This window comes from Syngnathus floridae, chromosome 2 (assembly GCF_059516105.1).
Source record: "Syngnathus floridae isolate MCC-2025c chromosome 2, RoL_Sflo_1.0, whole genome shotgun sequence".
Lineage (NCBI taxonomy): Eukaryota > Metazoa > Chordata > Actinopteri > Syngnathiformes > Syngnathidae > Syngnathus > Syngnathus floridae.
Window position 1 is genome coordinate 19,799,464 of NC_142414.1, and position 17,819 is coordinate 19,817,282.

The window sequence follows — 17,819 nt, forward strand, 5'->3', positions numbered from 1 at the left end:
CAGAAATGGGATATACACCATTTTGGTAATTGTGCAAATGAGCGCAGGCTGGTGGACCTGTGAGAGGGAGGGCTGCACCCCTGTGGGAGTGGTCACAATCGAGGTCACTCAAGGCCAATCAAAGCAAATGGGGTGTGCTAGTAGCGTAGCGGACTCGAGTCTTGACATGGCAGAAGCACAAAATTGAAACATGGGGACCGCCTCCTGACACCCAATCAATGAATGCCAAACTTGGCCTGCCAAATCGGCAAAAATTCATCCGGATGTGTTGGAAATTGACTTTGATAACAAGTAAGGTTATGCTGGGTTATGCTTATGCTATATTCTTCTTGTCCCACCGTCATCGTCACGTGTGTGCGTGTGTGTACGTGTGAGGCAAATTCAGGGAATCTGTTGCTGTCCATCTCTAAATCTTGCCTCTCTTTTTCTATTTGTAGATTTGGATCTGTTGCGTGTGTGACATTTTCATCCCTTCTTGGAGGTGAAAGGTGAGATCTGTTGCTTTGGGGATCTGCCAGGAGAACGCTTCCATGCCAAGACGGCAGGTCCAAAAGAAGACTGGAACTTTGGCACGATAAGGCGATTCTCAACCAATGGACTCCAGTTGAATATTTGACCTTAAGACGTGTGTTAAGGTTATCCTCACATTCCCATTGCGGACTTTCAAAGAAACTGTGCCAGAATGATGACCATGATGATGATGATGGCGGCCATGATGGTCACCTGCAGCTCTCTCCTTCTTTTGGGATTGGCTGCCGCTCACGCTTCCTCTTCCAGCACTGTGACACGGTCATCTTCCTCCTCCTCTTCGTCCTCGCCGCGTATGAAGCTCTCATATAAAGGTAAGGCAAGAAGCTTTAAGGAATCATCCAAGTGACGTGAAGAAGTGGACTTCATTTACAGTCACTGTAATATATTATAATGTGACACCCAAAGCGGCATCCTAATAGTAAATCCATCATATGACCTTTTATTTGAGTGCCAAGGGCTTGATCCCCACCCTTACCAACTAAGAACATGATGCTGATTTCCCCTAATATAAACTCATATATAAGCCAAAACCATTTTAATTGAAAGCAGATAAATAAACAGTGTTGCTATTTTTTTGTATCGTTTGTTGATATGACAATGTTATTTTGGTGTAAGTAAATGCAAACAGGTGTCAAAGTGGAAGTTGTTTGATTGTCCCTTTGAGTGTATGTAGTATTGTTGTGAAGTCCTGTGTAGTAGAAGTTTCACTCATCCATCCGTTTTGTGCAGCAGTTTCCACAACACCTACCTATTTTATTTTGGGTGACAAGTTCAGCGTACCCTCTCTTGTACCCCCCAATCATCCCCCTGACATTGTTGTTGCCAGATGGAAAGTCACAAAACCGGCACGTTACAAGAACCAAGCAATTATATTTGTCTTTAGCCGTAAGGTGCAGTTAAACTAAAATGCAAATCAAATGGATAAAATCGTAATCTTTTTTTATCTACCACATGACTTGACCACCTTCTACTGGAAAAATTATCAAAACTTGTTTCGCTCTTGGCTTTATTTCAGGTCAATTGTTTTGAGTTACTTGTTCAAAAATTTGCCCATAAATGAGATTCAAAATACAATGAAATATTCCAACTAAATCCCAATCAAAACATGCAGTTCTGCAACTTCTTTTCAAGAAATACGATCAAGTGCAAAGAAATAAACAGTTCAAGTTTAGAAATACCTTCCATTTAACTGGCGTTTTAGTCAAACCATCACACCAACTTAACTCGATAAAATAATTTAAAAACAAAACGAAGAAGTTGTTTTTTGGGGATTCAAAGAGGAAGGAAAGTAGCCTTTCATATTTTGTTACAAGGTGTAACATCCTAATCCGGTCCCCTACGTTTTTCTTTGTAGAATTGCAGCAGTTCAATGGAGTAAGGCGCTTTGAGCTGGACCGATCGTGCTGCTTTAGCGCTCTGTTGCTGGACGAGGAGCGGGGCCGACTCTTTGTTGGGGCAAAGAACTTCCTGCTGTCGCTCTCACTGGATAACATCGGCAAACAAGAGCACAAGGTTGGGCAAATGATTTCAAAACGATACTTAAAGGATGGCATAAAATTGAACAAATATTGCATACTAGATTAGGCACCATTAAACCAACGGAAAAATAATGAAGAGTCCCACTGTTGTGTTTCAGATCCACTGGCCTGCCCCTGTTGAGTGGAGGGAGGAATGTAACTGGGCTGGCAAGGATATCACAGTAAGTCTGCTCACATTGTCTAAACACAATTGTTTTCAGCATTTGCAATATCTAAGTTACATTTTGTCATTATTGGTGGGCATAATACGTGTGCAAATATGTCGACCATTTAGAAGACTATGAAATGGAAAACAACAAATGAAGCTAATGCCGCTAAGACTGCAGCTCTGCTTACCATTTGGCTTTGATATGATCATTGCTTCAGCCAGAGTGGTTCTTTCACTCTGGAATTTTCCCTGGGATGCACTGAGTTTAACAAAGCTTTGCTTCCAGGTTGTAAAAAAAAAAAAAAAAAAAAACTGGGGTGGAGATGTCTTCCACTGTGTGCGCGTTCCAGGTATTGAACTCATGCCCCTGGTTTTACGCTTCACACTTTCTCTAAACATACTCTGTTTCCTCCTCGTCCTTTTATTGGATGCCAACAATAGTACTTTTGATCTACATTTATATTTCTAAACTTTGCCACGTGTTAAATCTATATGATGATTATGTGTCTAAATTGAGAGTATCCATAGACCACACAGACTCAGATGACATTTGACATGTTCAAGTGTCTTCTGAGTGCTTTCTGTTGATGCTGTTTTCACTGCATGTAAAAGTATGTGTGTTGCACAAAGCCGCTATCAGCATGATTACACAGATGTAGACAACACAATGAGCACCATTCATTGACGACTTCAGGCTTCCACTTTCACCTGGACAAGAGTTTGTGTGCGTGTGTGTGTCATAATGGGACCTGTTTAGTGTCTTTCTTGCTTTTGAGTGTGTTTTTAATCAGTATCTAACAGCAACCTCTCATTTCTTAAGGCCTGACACATTCGGAACTAACCGAGCTGACCTTTCCTTGTTGACCCTAATTACCAGAACGCGTGCTTTCTCTTTCGGAAGAGGTCAGCGCCTCCCCCCCTTTTGGGTCTGCCCTCCCAGTCACTTTGTTCACACTCAATGTCTCATATTGTTGCTTCTCTCTAAATGTGCCTTCACTGGAAGAGCACCTTTGGAGCACAGTGAAGTCCGTTGTTTAACTTGAGAGGATTTCTGCTGAACTTGTTTTCACAAAGCACTGCTGTTACTGTTAATTTCCTAAAAGGATAGGATTTCACGACGACTGTATTTTTCTATTGTGTATTTTAGTATTTATTTTTTTAAGATGATTTAGATTTGTCCAAAAAAAAAAAAAAAAAAACAAGGAGCTACTCAGAATGTGGTTGTGGGACGCATCCTCCACTTGCCCATCCCTGGTACAGACCATGGAAAATTATCCATAAAATATTGATCAGAGCTAATCTTGTGCAGATGTACATGATTTGTTCTGGAACAAAACCTCTCCAAACAAATTTGCCCAAGGCAAAATAAGTTCTTCCAGGGTCAAACTTTTACCATGATAAACTCTTTAGTTATTGTATAGAGCTACAGGCATTAAAGTAATATTTGAACATATACAACTTGTCAAGACAGTTATTAACTCATGTGTAATGAATAATTACCCTAATAAATGGAAATAAAATGAAACCACTTCCACTTAGATGATGTTGATCAGAGGCTAAGTGGAGGCAGGACAGCTCAAGTGTGCTTTTTAACATTCAAGTGTTAGGATAAAATGAAGTTAAACGTGGTGCAGTCTAATGTTGGTGTACTCGCTATTGACTCTATTCTGTAAAGTGCATTCCTGACACTTACAAGACTGGATTGTAACTGTCATTTTTTCAGTATAGCAACTGACTAAATTAAGAATTATTCCCCCTACCTCTCATGTGGTCAGATTTTGGACCTGACATCCGCTTTACAATTTGCATTACTGCCATTTAGACGATGTAAGTTGAATGTTACCACCGCAATTTTTCAGTTCATGGCTGTCCTGTTCAGGATTGTTCAGCCTTGATGGTGGTTTGAATTACGTGGTAGTTGAAAAATTGAACAAAGGAGTGGTATGCACAACTGAGTCAAAAACACACATAAAATATTTCAACACTGTGGTTAACTCTGGATCACTATCTTTATCGTAATTTACCACTGACCGTCCTTCAGCTTGGCCAAGGTGGTACTGCCATTATTGTGTGGATGGAGAAAAGAATGGAATGCAGCCTTGAGCCTTGCGGTGGTTGTTGGACACAGCATGATGGATATTGAAGAAGAACTCGATTCTGGCCAAAAAAAATAAAAGAAGACTCTATAATAATACCACAAAATGTAGGTTGTAAATTCTTCAAGCATACCAAACTGGAAACAGGAAGAAATCTTAAAAAAACAATTGCAAAATATTTTTATTTTTTTTAATCTTTTTAAAGTCAGCATTTTTGCTCGATATGTTGCAGCCTAAACCATTTTTCTGTTTCCAAATAAATCCCACTATCATTATGGTTGTAATAAATACTATGCACAGAAATCCAAAGACCTCCAAATAAAAGAACAACATGCACTTGCAGAATAGCATGGTAAAAGAGAAATCCTTTACACTGTGGAGATTCATACAAATAATCATGCTGACTTACATGATACTTAGAAATGTAGAAAACAAATACAGTATTCACAGGGGATGAGGACAAGGCCAGCCACAGAATAGAGAAACTCTGCGTATAATAGCCGCCCATTGCAAAAGAAATTAAAGAAAAAACAATCATTAAAAAAATCAACACAATTTAAATAAATAAACAAATAAATAAATAAATAAATAAATAACGCTGATAAATATTACATTTGTTTTCCATGACAGATAGGATAAAATGAGGCCAGGGGTAGGGGGCAGAAAAAAACTATACATTAAAATATTGGGGGGAAAAAAATCCGCGAATGAACAAATCCATGCATGCTGAACTGTGATGATGATGATGATTTTTCTACTTCTCATCATTATGATTCTACTCAAAGTGAAAACTAAAGTGGCAACACTGCAACAGTGCAGACACTGGCCTGCCTAATCCCTTCGACCCCCTAATATCTTGTCAGTTTCATATAGAGGCATTGTTCATTTAATGTTGAAAGTATTAAATGTCCTTCTAAGTGCTATCTGGACATTCCATTGTTTGTCTTCCATGGTGTGCGTATGATTTTGTGGAAGGTCACAGAATAATTATTTGTCTATTCCAGGATGAATTAATCTAAAAAATGTCCTCAGTTAGATCGTCCTGGTCGGCATATGCGATCAAAGGCATTCCTGAGCTGTGTTGTGTATCTAAAGTTTGTCCACTGGACAACCGCCACTGTATGTTCAGACAGACGTTCTCAGGCATCAACGATGTTTCCTGGATCACAGGGAATTCCATTCTCACGCGGCCAAACTGCCTCACACTCAGTCAAAACAGAGAATGAAGACAAACAGCACTATAGCTATTCAAGCTTTTGTCTTGTTGCAAATCGACTGGAAGTACAGGCTTAGACGGTCTTTTTACGTTTACCACTGACCGTTTGCTTGAAATTGCTTGGAAATGCGTTAAAAGAAAATACATCATTCTTATGCGTTTGTCTTCTTTAGTAGTCATTCATTGCTCATATTTTCGTTAACCGATGCCTAAAAAGGAACCAGCAATTTAGCCATCTCACTATTGTAATTGAATCAATTTGTCTAAACTCATAAAAGCAATTCCGCTGTAAAATTGTTTTATTAAAAGCAAAATATGATGTTGCTTTTTATGAAGGATAAACAATTCCATTTTGGGAACACTGCCCATCTATTGTGCACAAACATCAATGGCAATTGCACGCTGTCCAGATGGCAAGAAGTAGCGGATAATGGATGAAGTGGGGTGACTGTGTCGTTAATTGCTAGCGAGAAAGTTAAAGCAAAGACATACCACGGCAGTTAAGACACAAAAGAGTACAACCATGCTGAGGTCACAGCATGAATTAGGACTGCTGTCTCAATAGCAGGTCAAAGATCAAAGGGCAATGCACCCCTTAACACCCCGCATTTGCGAATGTGCGCTTGATCTTTAATGAGTGTTCAGATTGAGACTGAAGGGTTAAAAAACTCCAATCAATCTTTCTCAATCGATTTCTTGGCATCCACTGTAAGCTTAGCAAATGTGTGCAGGCGCCATTAGATGGGGGAAGAAGAAAAACTACATACACACATAAAAATACCCAGTTGTCTACTGAAAACAATGGGCAAGTAAATATCACGAGTCACGCCCATGACATTTTCATCTGTGTCTGTCTTTCAGTCGGACTGCGTGAACTATGTGAAGATCGTCCACCACTATAACCGCACCCACCTGTACGCCTGTGGAACCGGAGCCTTCCATCCCACTTGTGCCTTTGTGGAGGTGGGCCACCGGATGGAGGTGAATACATTCAAACATCCGTTCATTGAGACAAATAGCTGAGCTGACTTCAGCTAAGAGCCAGGGACTGGTTGCTGATCAACTTTCTGCCATTTCATACTGAAGGAAAATAACCCAAGAAGCATATTTTTGATATATATATAAGGAAGGATAAGCACATATGTAAAATCAATGCGGAAGAACTTGCAAACTCCACTCACACATTATTATTAAGATTTGAGGCCGATCTCCTGACTATGAGGCAGATGAGGCTCAGTGCTGAATTAAAAAAAAACAAAAAACAGCACGAGTTAATATCAATGCTTCAGAGTAGAGACTTTTTTTTCTTTTTGACAACAAGGAATATAAGATCATGAACCGCACAGAAGAAGAAAATAATATTCACAAAACAGAAATTTAAACATTATCTTTGTACATACAAAAGAATGAATTGCAACAATGAATACTACAATATACATGCTATTCATAGCTTACATTCACATATTGTATTAGCATTGTATACAAAAAATCCTAAAAAAGTGCAATGTAATTTCTTTCTTTCATTATTTTGAGTAGACCTTTCAATTTTCAAGACCGTTTCCTTGTGTTCTCCCTGCCAGGACCATGTCTTCAAGATCAACCCTTCCAACATGGAAGATGGCAAAGGGAAGAGTCCGTATGATCCTCGCCATAATGCTGCTTCTGTGCTCATTGGTAATGGTGACATTTTTTACTTGCACTTTTTATTGAATTTTGTTGGATTTTTGTCCTCAATATGATGCATCTAAAAACACACAAGGTTTCCAAAAGGTCATATTAGCAATTTGTTGTTACAAAGAAATTTCCATTGTATTTCCAAGGTGATGAGCTGTATGCAGGTGTGGCCACGGATTTAATGGGGCGGGACTTCACCATCTTTCGAAGTCTGGGGAAACGTCCCTCCATCCGCACGGAGCAGCATGACTCACGTTGGCTCAATGGTGTGTTTATGCTTTGGGCTTGACCCCTTTGCGTGCAAAACATTAATAAACAGTGACTGACATTTCCTTGTTCCTCATTTCTTGTTTACCAGAGCCCAAATTTATCGGCTCCTTTTGGGTCCCGGAAAGTGAAAATCCTGATGATGACAAAGTGTTTTTCTTATTCCGGGAGACGGCGGTGGAGGCCCAAGGATTGGGGAAGTCTACTTACTCCCGCATTGGACAACTCTGCAGGGTAAAATATTGTTCCGTGTTCAAGACACAGTCCAATGCAATTGTCTAAAAAGATCCATAAATCTAAAAATGAAGTACCATTCGGGACATTTGACTTGAGAGTTTCCTTTATTTGATAAAGATCAAAATTATTCTTTCATGATGTGAGTTTGTTGGGATATTTTCCTCAGGATCTGACTTTTGAATGTTGTTTCATTGAAACAGAATGACATGGGCGGTCAGAGAAGCTTGGTGAATAAGTGGACGACGTTTCTGAAAACCCGCCTGATCTGCTCGGTACCGGGAGCTGACGGCAGCGATACGTACTTTGACGAACTACGTGAGTGTGACTCAAACAATTTGCTTATAAACCTTGGGCGCTCTGTGAGATATGGTGTGTTCAAAGACAGCTGCAGATTTGTCTTGGTAACAAACAAGCAAAAAAAAAAAAAAAAAAAAAACAGTTTTGGGCTTTTCAGATTGGGAGCCAGAGGATATTTACAAGACTTTATTTAGCTACTAGTTGCCCCCCAGGTGTTGGCATCACATCCAACCAGTGTTCTCAGGTTACGTGAAAAAGCGTGCTCTGTTTCAAGCTCGGATAAAAGCTGTGGGGCACTTCACTTTAGAAGTCAGCTTGTGAGGTTTTGCCATGACCATGTAGCTGTATATATTGTATAATACAGCCAATTACTTAATGGACTTAGCTTGCCCTGTAGCATAATTTCTCATTTGGACAATTCTGTTTCCATCTGAGTGGGAAGATCTTTTTGAAAGCCTTTGGTGCCACAGTACACAAAGCAAAGCAAAGCATGTTAAGTTGATTTTCTTGGAGAAGAATTCAAGTCCAACAAACAAGTTTGGGAATTTAGACACAGGGAATTTTGATGTGGACGAAAAATGGAGTACGGCATTTTATTCAAATTGAATCATTTTCCAGCTAATCTTCATTTGCAACCCATTTACACATTCACAAACAAGAATGCATGCCAAACCATTGCAGAAACAACACTCCAAAAAAAACAAATTATTTTTTTCTTGAAGAATGTAAGTCGGTGTAGAAATCACACCACTTTTCATCCCTTATCCAAACTCTTTGACTAGTCTATTGGACTTGATCACTATCAGTGGCAGACTTATCTCTCCAGCAATATTTTGGGGTTCAAATGTGATCTTTCTTGGTGCTTCTTCGTTTTTTTTTTTCATTGCCATGAAAGGAGAAGGAACCTGAAAGCTTTGTGCACCACCTTAAGCCAGATCTTTACTTCACGTTAAATGACTATTTTACCGTTAGGACAATTTTAAGACCATGGAAAAATTCAAAATGGCATGATTATTCTTTTTTTTTTTTTTTTTTTTTTTTTTTAGGAACTGCAGGTGGCTTGTTAGCATTTTCTTTCAGCACCTGTTGCCCTAAAGACTGTTGGTCAATATTGCTTTGAAACGATATCTGATGTCACTGGGGTTACCGTCATGTTGTTCACCTCCAGCTAGACAGGTGTGCCAGGTGGCTGGCGCAAAGCATTCTCACTTTGAGACCATATGGATTTGATATAGATAGATAGATAGATAGATAGATAGATAGATAGATAGATAGATAGATAGATAGATAGATAGATAGATAGATAGATAGATAGATAGACGGACGGACGGACGGACGGACGGACGGACGGACGGACGGACGGACGGCTTGGGGCAGAGATCTTACTCAAATATCTATGGAAGTTAGGTAGACACAACCACAGGGCGTGTATCTTTCTCTTAACCCTTGACCCCCCGGAAGCACCTTTGAATAAGCGTGTGTCCATCCTCAGGCGATGTATTCCTGCTGCAAACCAGGGACAGAAAGAATCCTCTGATCTACACGGTCTTCTCCACTTCCAGGTCAGACTCCAGTGATGGATGTTATTTGCGTGTGTGTGTGTGTGTGTGTGTGTGTGTGTGTGTGTGTGTGTATGTGTGTGTGTGTGTGTGCGTGTGCGTGTGTATGTGTGTGCGCGCTGATGCATCTAACCCACCTCTCCCTGTTCCCCCAGCAGCAGTGTATTTAAAGGCTCAGCTGTGTGTCTTTACTCCATGAATGATATCCGGAGGGCCTTCCTGGGGCCGTTTGCTCACAAAGAGGGGCCCAACTACCAATGGGTCCCCTTCCAGGGAAAAGTGCCTTACCCCCGCCCAGGAATGGTATGTCAAAAGATCACTCACGTCTCACTCACTGCAACATACTTGTTCTTCTTCTTTGGAACCTGATCAATATCTGCAAATGACCTTTGCTAAGTCCTTGTGACATTTTCAATAAGCAACTTAAGTAATAAATCATTATTTTTGGACCAATAAAGAGAAAAGAAGTTGGATATTTCCCCAAGACAATAAGTAAGGCCCTGAATGAGAGATGTTAATCCAAACACTTTGCAGCATTTAGACTACTTGATTTAATTCCACAGTGGTTACATTGCTTTTGTGTTGGTAGGCCTGCAGTGTCAGCAGGATTTTTTCTGCAGCCTCTCAGCTTTCTCCCACACTTGAGCAATCTCCATTGAATGGCCTCCAAAGTATAATTGCATTTGACTTACAGTGCAAACCTCTCCTCTTATAAGCAATACATTGTGTTATACAATCAAGTATTTATACTTTGCAATTGGAGACACTGATAGTACAATGTGTTGCCTGACTTTGGTGCAAGCAGTGTGGTTCATTATATTTCCCACTCAGAGATTGTGTGAATGTGAGAGTGAATGGCCTTCTGTGATCAGACCGGGCCAGGCTTTGTCTGCCTTTTGCACCAAATGGGATCGGCTCCAGCTCACATATAGTAACCCCGAACAGAATAAGGAAGAAATGGATGGACGGACAGATGGGGGGAGGGAGTGAGGGACGGTCAGATGGAGCAAACTATCGAAAGCCCATTTCACGCCTCCAGCATTTTCTCCATATTGCTGTTCTTTCTAAATGAAATTGACATGGCAGAGTGGATGATGATGAGTCAGCAAATTTCTTGCTTTGGAGAACATAGTAACACGACTGGCTTGCTTTTCTCTCTTTCTCTCTCTCTCCCTCTCTTTCTCTCAGCCCCCCTCTCCTTATCTCTCTTTTTTTTTATTAAACATACAACAATGAATGCCTTATAGTCTAATCTCATATGATTAACCTCCCTCCTTTTTTTCCAATAGTGTCCCAGCAAGACTTTTGGCAGTTTTGAGTCCACCAAGGGTTTCCCAGACGACGTGATTCAGTTTGCCCGTCACCACCCTCTGATGTACAACCCGGTGTACCCCATGACCAGACGGCCGGTTTTCGTCAGAACCAATGTGGACTACAGCTTCACACAGGTCACTGTGGACCGAGTCAACGCTGCTGATGGACAGTATGACGTCATGTTTATTGGCACAGGTAAAATGATTTCACTCGCACCTCAACATCACACCTGGACAACACTGAATTTATACTTTCATGCTTGAGTCAATCTTAGGATGTGCGATGAGAAATACAAAAGAGCAACAATTTGATTGAAGAAAGGTTCTTTGTTTACTTCATCAAAATATGTTTATCAGCAATAGATAATAAATTTGGATTCACAATTTGGGTAAAAAATTATAAACTCGTCATTGGATCATATAGGGGAAAACTGTGTAAATCTGCTAACATCTAAATTGCATGTTAACTAAATTTGTTGTTTCATGTTTTATTGTTTAGACAAAGGAACAGTACTCAAAGTCATCAATGTGCCCAAGGAAAGTTGGAAAAACATGGAAGAACTTCTGTTGGAAGAGCTGGAAGTCTTCAAAGTAGGGGGAAAAAATTGATCACATATAAACTGTCATCTCGTTAATTGCTCCATATTTTGTAAGTAATTCCACTGATTTCTCAATTTCCTCTTCTCCTCAGGATGCATCGTCTATCATCGACATGCAGATCTCCTCCAAACGGGTAAGTCCAGTGGTGTCGAACAAGAACCCCTCAAACATGCGTTCTCTCTAAGGCGTCTTTGTGCTCCATCACGGCAGCAACAACTGTACGTGGGCTCCAACACAGGCATCGCCCAGGTGCCCCTCCACCGTTGCAGCGTGTACGGGAAAGCCTGTGCGGAGTGCTGCCTAGCCCGAGACCCTTACTGCGCCTGGGATGGGACATCCTGCACCCGCTACCTTCCCAACACTAAAAGGTCCTTTTTTAATTCATAAAAAACAACACACGCCACTGACATGCATGTTTTGAATATTCTTTATTCATTAAATGAATTGATTCTATTTTACCAGGCGATTCCGGCGCCAGGATGTGAGGAATGGTGATCCCAACACTCTTTGCTCAGGAGGTAACAAACCTAACTTGATCAGAACAATGCAGTCTCCATCACAGGTAATCAAGTAGTGTATTGTCTTTTCCCTTTCGCCGCAGATCACCATCATCACCACATCGCCGAGAAGAAGCTATACGGAGTCGAAGGAAGCAGCACCTTCTTGGAATGCATCCCCAAATCGCTTCAGGCCCGAGTCACCTGGACTTTTCAGAGACAACGAGACAAGCCACGAGAAGAGGTAAGAATGTCAAATTTCATTGAGTCAACATACAGATGGTGGGAAACCTCTGACTGTTCACTCAGTGTGCTTTTAATTGTTATTTCTAATTAGTTCCACATCTTCCTAGTACAAGATAGTGAAATAGAACAAGGTATTTGAGCTGTTATATTATCCTTATCCTTTACTACATTGAACAGGTGAACAATTGCGATTACAAACACACCATGAACCACAGGATAATCGCTCAGGGTTTTTTCTTTTTAAACACATCAAACAATTGGGCCTTTGCTGGACTTGTTTGGAAGAGGAAAAAAACCCACATTATGTCCAATCTGACAAAAAGCAACAAGCCACTTCCAGGTAGAAGTCTCAAAAAAGTTGACGATTCAGATCAAGTCTTTTGTTTATAGCAAAAAATAATACTTGTGCAAGGAATAGTGAATGAATGAATGAATTCACGAGACCTATTTGACTTTGTCCCTCATCCTATTTCTAGGTGCGTCTGGATGATCGTATCTTGCAGACAGAGAGAGGCCTCCTTATTCGCCGTGTCCTGAGGAGGGACATGGGTGTTTACCAGTGTCACGCAATGGAACATGGCTTCACCCAAACCCTCTTGGGCATCACTTTAGATGTCATCCAGTCCTCGTCGTCTAACCTGCCCTCCGAGGCCCCTTCCCGAGCAGAGCCACGCAGTGGGGGAGGGCCCCTAGTGGCCAACCCGAAGCTTTGGTATCGGGACTTTATGCAGCTGGTGGACCATCCAAACCTGAGCACAGTGGACCAGATTTGCGAGCAGGTTTGGGCCCGCCGGAATCCCGCCGGTGCTATAATGGAGAAAAGGGGTTCCGGTTCAGGGAGGGACTCCATACCACCTGGCCCGTCCGTCCGGCCCACTAATAAGAAGTGGAAGCATCTCCAGGAGCTGAGGAAGGGGAGGAACCGCCGAACCCACGATGCAAAGCAGATCCCTCGGGCGCCACGGAGCGCGGGGGAGTAACACCAACAAGAAGAACAAGTGGGCTTAGAAGAACTGATTCAAGTAGAAGTTTAGAAAGGGACTGAGACAGCTTTTGGAGAAGTTTACACATGCAGACACACACGTACACATGAATGCGCACACAAACACACACAACACGCACACACACACTGCGCCTCCTTCATTGTGTATATTTATCTGTGGAGTTCCTTGCATGTGTTCATTCATCCTGCACGATGCCATCACAATGTGCCATTATTGTAGTTGAGTGTAAACCACACCCATTTGATAGCTACTGTATAAATCAATGTACACTCGTTTCTCAGTACTTTTACTATGACGGACAGCGGGCCACATTGTTGGCCTATGACCTCGGGACAAACTACATGTTATTAGAATCTATTAGTGAACTCTGTGCCACTAAAGGATCCCGGAAGCCTTCGGGATGAACGCACATCTTTCTTCACCCCTAAAGACATGACAAGAGGTGGAGAGCGACGGTGGACACGACAGATTGGGAGACACAACTGGAATATACTTCTACAACTGGAAACACACAAGTGCATGCGGAAAGATGGACTACTTCATGTGATGGTCTCACGAGACTCTTTCAGCTTTTCCTTTTGTTTTGTCACACTGCATAATGACATTATTAGATTGGGGTACGCGCAGTAGCAAGGGACACACTGGCACAAAATGAAAAACATCTGTCACATGTGTCCAGTTGTTAGTGGTGTGAAACCACTACAGAGTTTGAAACGAGCGGGAAAATCACTGGGTTTTGAACAATGTCCAAGTTTGTTGTTTATTTTACTTCTAAAAGAGTATGAGGAGTATAAGGGCCACACTAGGGTGAATAAAACTACCAAGTCTGCCTCGCATTTGAGAGGTACTACTTGGTTCGATTATCTGGTCCAGCCCCTTGTGCCACTTTGCGTGTTTCTGACTACTCGTGGCGTAAAGTTGTCACAAATTGGATTTACGATTATTCCAGTGATTACTAGGAGAGCCTCCCCCACATCAACAGTCCTCATCATATTGCTGCTATATGTCCACCATATTTGTAGTTTACTCATTACTTTACTCCATTAGAATTTGCCCTTTTTGATGTGGCCCTTCTACTCTTCATTAAGCGTATGCTACCTGGGCAAAGGTACACGTGGTTGTTACATCTAGGAGGTGAAAATTGAGAAAATATGAAGTTTTTTTTTTTTGTAGAAATTAAAACTCCCACTCCTCTGTTGATGAAGTCCAAAGTCACTGCTATCGGATCCCGGAGAAAGATGAGGTTGCTCCTCCACACCAAACGGATCCATGCATGACAGTCTTGCATTAAGACGGAATCATACAATTTTCCAAAATGGGAACAATTAGCATTAGTATTCACAAGGAATTAGTGTTGTGTCTCAATATGTTTTGTCAAAATAGTGTATGACCTTAGTAACAACATTGGGAACCTCACTTTAATTTGATCTTAATTTTTTTTTTTTATTATTCTCAAGACTCCCAAGATGACAACTCATAGTTGTGGGCTATAGTACATTATATACATTAACGTTATTATTATTATATTTATGAGTGTGACTATTATTTTATTTTTTATTTTTATTCTAAGCGGTACTTTGTGGCCTCTGTTTTTCAAATGTTGTTGCATATGTTGATTGTGATTAATTAAAAAAAAGTTGCAAATCATATTTGAAATCAGTGTATCTGACTTTGGCATCTCCCAACCTTGGTACGCTGTAGTTGGCACTTCTCATTTCTTCTGTTGAACCTCGGAGGTCCTCGACCTTTGCAACTATGACGTTCATGTAGCACAGTGTTTCCCAACCAGTGTGCCGTGAGAGATGTTCAGGTGTGCAGTGGGAAATTGTCCAACATTAAATACCAAGCGCATTGTAAACAGGATCGCCAAACCACAGGTCAGTTCGCGCAAGGCCTGGTCAGCCACTTGCTAATCGTGCATGCGTGGCAAATCAGAGAATCTTGAGATTTCATGTTGTGGCATCGGCACATACTCAGTTTATGTGTGTTGCTGTTAGTGTTGGCTCGTGAGTAAACGATTCGTTCAATAGAACGATTTTAAAGTGCGTCTTTAAAAGTGACTTTGTTCTTAATGTCGCAATATTTTATAGAGGTAGTCCAAAACAGTAAATAAAGCCATATTGATTCTTTTGGATTTTGAGCACACTTTCATCACTTTCAATAGTTTATTCCTTACACTGTCTAAAACCTTTTTTCAAAAACTGTCACTTTCATTTACAAAAGAAATACAATTTAAAGAATATTTAGTATTTATTTTTATTCAATTATTCGACTCTCCATATAGGAATAGAACTTTACGTCTTTTGCTGTAAAATAACTGATTTTAATATAGAAGCTGGTGTAACACTTAACAGATTTTTGTCGGTGATTTTTACAATGAAAAGATGTGCCGTGAATGAAAAAAGGTTGGGAAACACTGATGTAGCATAACCGAGGCGTCTACTATATGTTGTCCCACACTGCTCTCCAGTGGCCGTTGTGTGCTGGATCAGGAGTGCTCCAGTATTTTCACACACACCTAAAAGTCTTCTTCTTTTTTCAATTTATAAAATAATTATTGTCACTAAGAGTTATGGAATATGGGTTTTAGTCTTCTTCTTCTACTTATTTTTCTTCATATTATTATTATAATTATATAATAATAATAATTATTATTAGTAGTAGTAGTAGCAGTAGTAGTAGTAGTCGTAGTAGTAGTAGTAATTTTTTAGGGTTTCAAAAACCCTAGTTTGAAGTCCTAACCCTAGTTTGAAACCATAACCCTAGTTTTAAAAGCAGGGTTTAAATTTTGGGTTAAACTATTATTTCAAACTCTGGTTAGGGTTCTAAACTATGTTTATGTTTTTTCTCTATGGTTTCAAACTCTGGTTAGGGTTCTAAACTATGTTTATGTTTTTTCTCTATGGTTTCAAAATAGGGTTAGGGTTCCAAAGTAGGGTTTGAAACTAGGGGTTAGGGTTTTAAACTAAGGTTTCAAACTCAAGTTGGGGTTTCAAACTAGGGTTTCAAACAAGGGTCAGAGGTTTGCTGTAGGTTTTCAAAGTACGGTTAATATTTAAAAGCAAGGATTAAATTTAGGGTTAGACATTTAAGTTAGTATTTCAAACTCTGGTTTGGGTTCTAAACTAAGGTTAGAGTTCAAACTTGGGTTAGGGCTCCAAAGTAGGGTTTGAAACTGGGGGTTAGGGTTTCAAACTAGTGTTAGGGTTTCAAAGTAGGGTTTGAAACTGGGGGTTAGGGTTTCAAACTAGTGTTAGGGTTTCAAAGTAGGGTTTGAAACTAGGGGTTAGGGTTTCAAACTAGTGTTAGGGTTTCAAAGTAGGGTTTGAAACTAGGAGTTAAGGTTTCAAACTAGGGTTAGGGTTTCAAAGTAGAGGTTTAAACTGTGGTTAGGTTTTCAAAGTACAATTTCAAAATCGCGGTTGGGGTTTTGGCATAAGGTCTATAACTAGGCTTCAGGTTTTGATGTTGGGTTAAAAATTGAGGTCAGAAATTCAACCTCCACCAATGGTTCAGAAACACTTGTTCTTCTCATGCTGCAGTAAACGACACCTTATAAAAACAATGTGCTGAAAACAACATCTGCTTGGGGAAGCGCTTGTATTTGTTGGAGTTCTATGTCTGAAATTAACAAGCCTCCACAAGACCGGCTGGGATTTTTCATGACAGGCTGAACGCACAAGTGCACCATCTGCTTATGAAGAAGTAAGCGCACCACAATCGTGATGACCTTGGGCAAAATTTTATCACATCACAATATGTTGATCTACTGACTGAAGTCCTGATGTCTTTCATTTTAGCGGTTCTTGAACCTGAAAAACATTGCAGCCCAAAGCCAAGACGTAGAGATCACAATACGGCCTTTATAAAATGGTGATCGCTTTTCTTACACCACTGTGCATTGGGGGCAGCACATCGGCCTCTGAGATCTGGGTTTCAATGAATAACAAATCAATCATCTAATTAGAATTTGCAGTCAACTAACATGACAGTAGTGATTTATTTTCATGCACGGGACACACTTAATTGGGATTTGGAAATACATAACATTGTCATAATTTTTGAAAGTACTTTCTTTTGTTTTTCCAGTCAAGGTTTTTGCAGTGTCTTATTCTTTCAAACTGTGTGCGTGGCATTGTAATTGCAGCACCGTTTCAAGAAGTAGGAAGAAAACTGACTAGCCAAACTGTCAAAATGAAGAACAAAAAGAAGATTAAAGTGAGCAGCACATGGAAGTAAAGATATACAGTTCTTCCTATTGTTGTAAATAAAGTGTTGTATTGCGACTGAAATGGATGTCAACAAGTACAGCTAAGATGTCATAAAAGCTGTGACATGCAAAGAACTGTGTCCTTGTTTCTGTTTCCTTGCGGATAAGAGGAACTGAACACAAATCAAATCTATTTTGCTTCCTTTCCCATGAGATTTCTGTCTCATATTTATTATTTTCCTTTAAGCAATCTATTGCTCCACTTTCACTCTTTTCTTTCAATTGTACTGGTTTAGCTCAAGATTTGTGTCAACATTTCTTTTTTGTTACTAGCTTTTAACACTTACATGACCATTATGCTAACTTGTTGTTAATCATAGTTGTGA

At 40.3% G+C, this 17,819-nt stretch overlaps 1 protein-coding gene and 1 long non-coding RNA gene across 7 annotated transcripts in view; one reads left to right on the forward strand and one right to left on the reverse strand.

Moving 5' to 3' along the window:
- sema3b (sema domain, immunoglobulin domain (Ig), short basic domain, secreted, (semaphorin) 3B) overlaps positions 1-14,870 on the forward strand; it is a 72,137-nt gene extending 57,267 nt beyond the window's left edge. For all 6 annotated transcript variants that reach the window (XM_088368577.1, XM_088368579.1, XM_088368580.1 and 3 more), the window contains 17 exons: positions 438-842; positions 1,886-2,043; positions 2,168-2,230; positions 6,391-6,510; positions 7,110-7,203; positions 7,350-7,469; positions 7,562-7,704; positions 7,908-8,022; positions 9,497-9,566; positions 9,722-9,866; positions 10,853-11,072; positions 11,376-11,467; positions 11,568-11,609; positions 11,687-11,844; positions 11,939-11,994; positions 12,078-12,217; positions 12,696-14,870. In XM_088368577.1, the coding sequence (XP_088224703.1) occupies positions 683-842; positions 1,886-2,043; positions 2,168-2,230; positions 6,391-6,510; positions 7,110-7,203; positions 7,350-7,469; positions 7,562-7,704; positions 7,908-8,022; positions 9,497-9,566; positions 9,722-9,866; positions 10,853-11,072; positions 11,376-11,467; positions 11,568-11,609; positions 11,687-11,844; positions 11,939-11,994; positions 12,078-12,217; positions 12,696-13,199 (2,400 nt within the window). In that variant the 5' untranslated portion in view covers positions 438-682 and the 3' untranslated portion in view covers positions 13,200-14,870. The remainder of the gene's footprint in view (positions 1-437; positions 843-1,885; positions 2,044-2,167; positions 2,231-6,390; positions 6,511-7,109; positions 7,204-7,349; positions 7,470-7,561; positions 7,705-7,907; positions 8,023-9,496; positions 9,567-9,721; positions 9,867-10,852; positions 11,073-11,375; positions 11,468-11,567; positions 11,610-11,686; positions 11,845-11,938; positions 11,995-12,077; positions 12,218-12,695) is intronic.
- Positions 1,468-2,659, reverse strand: LOC148402477 (uncharacterized). Its single transcript, XR_015857075.1, has 3 exons — positions 2,406-2,659; positions 2,108-2,183; positions 1,468-2,013 (listed from the first exon to the last, which is right to left on the reverse strand). It is a non-coding gene; the product is annotated as an uncharacterized LOC148402477 (long non-coding RNA).
- Positions 14,871-17,819: the final 2,949 nt, after the last annotated feature.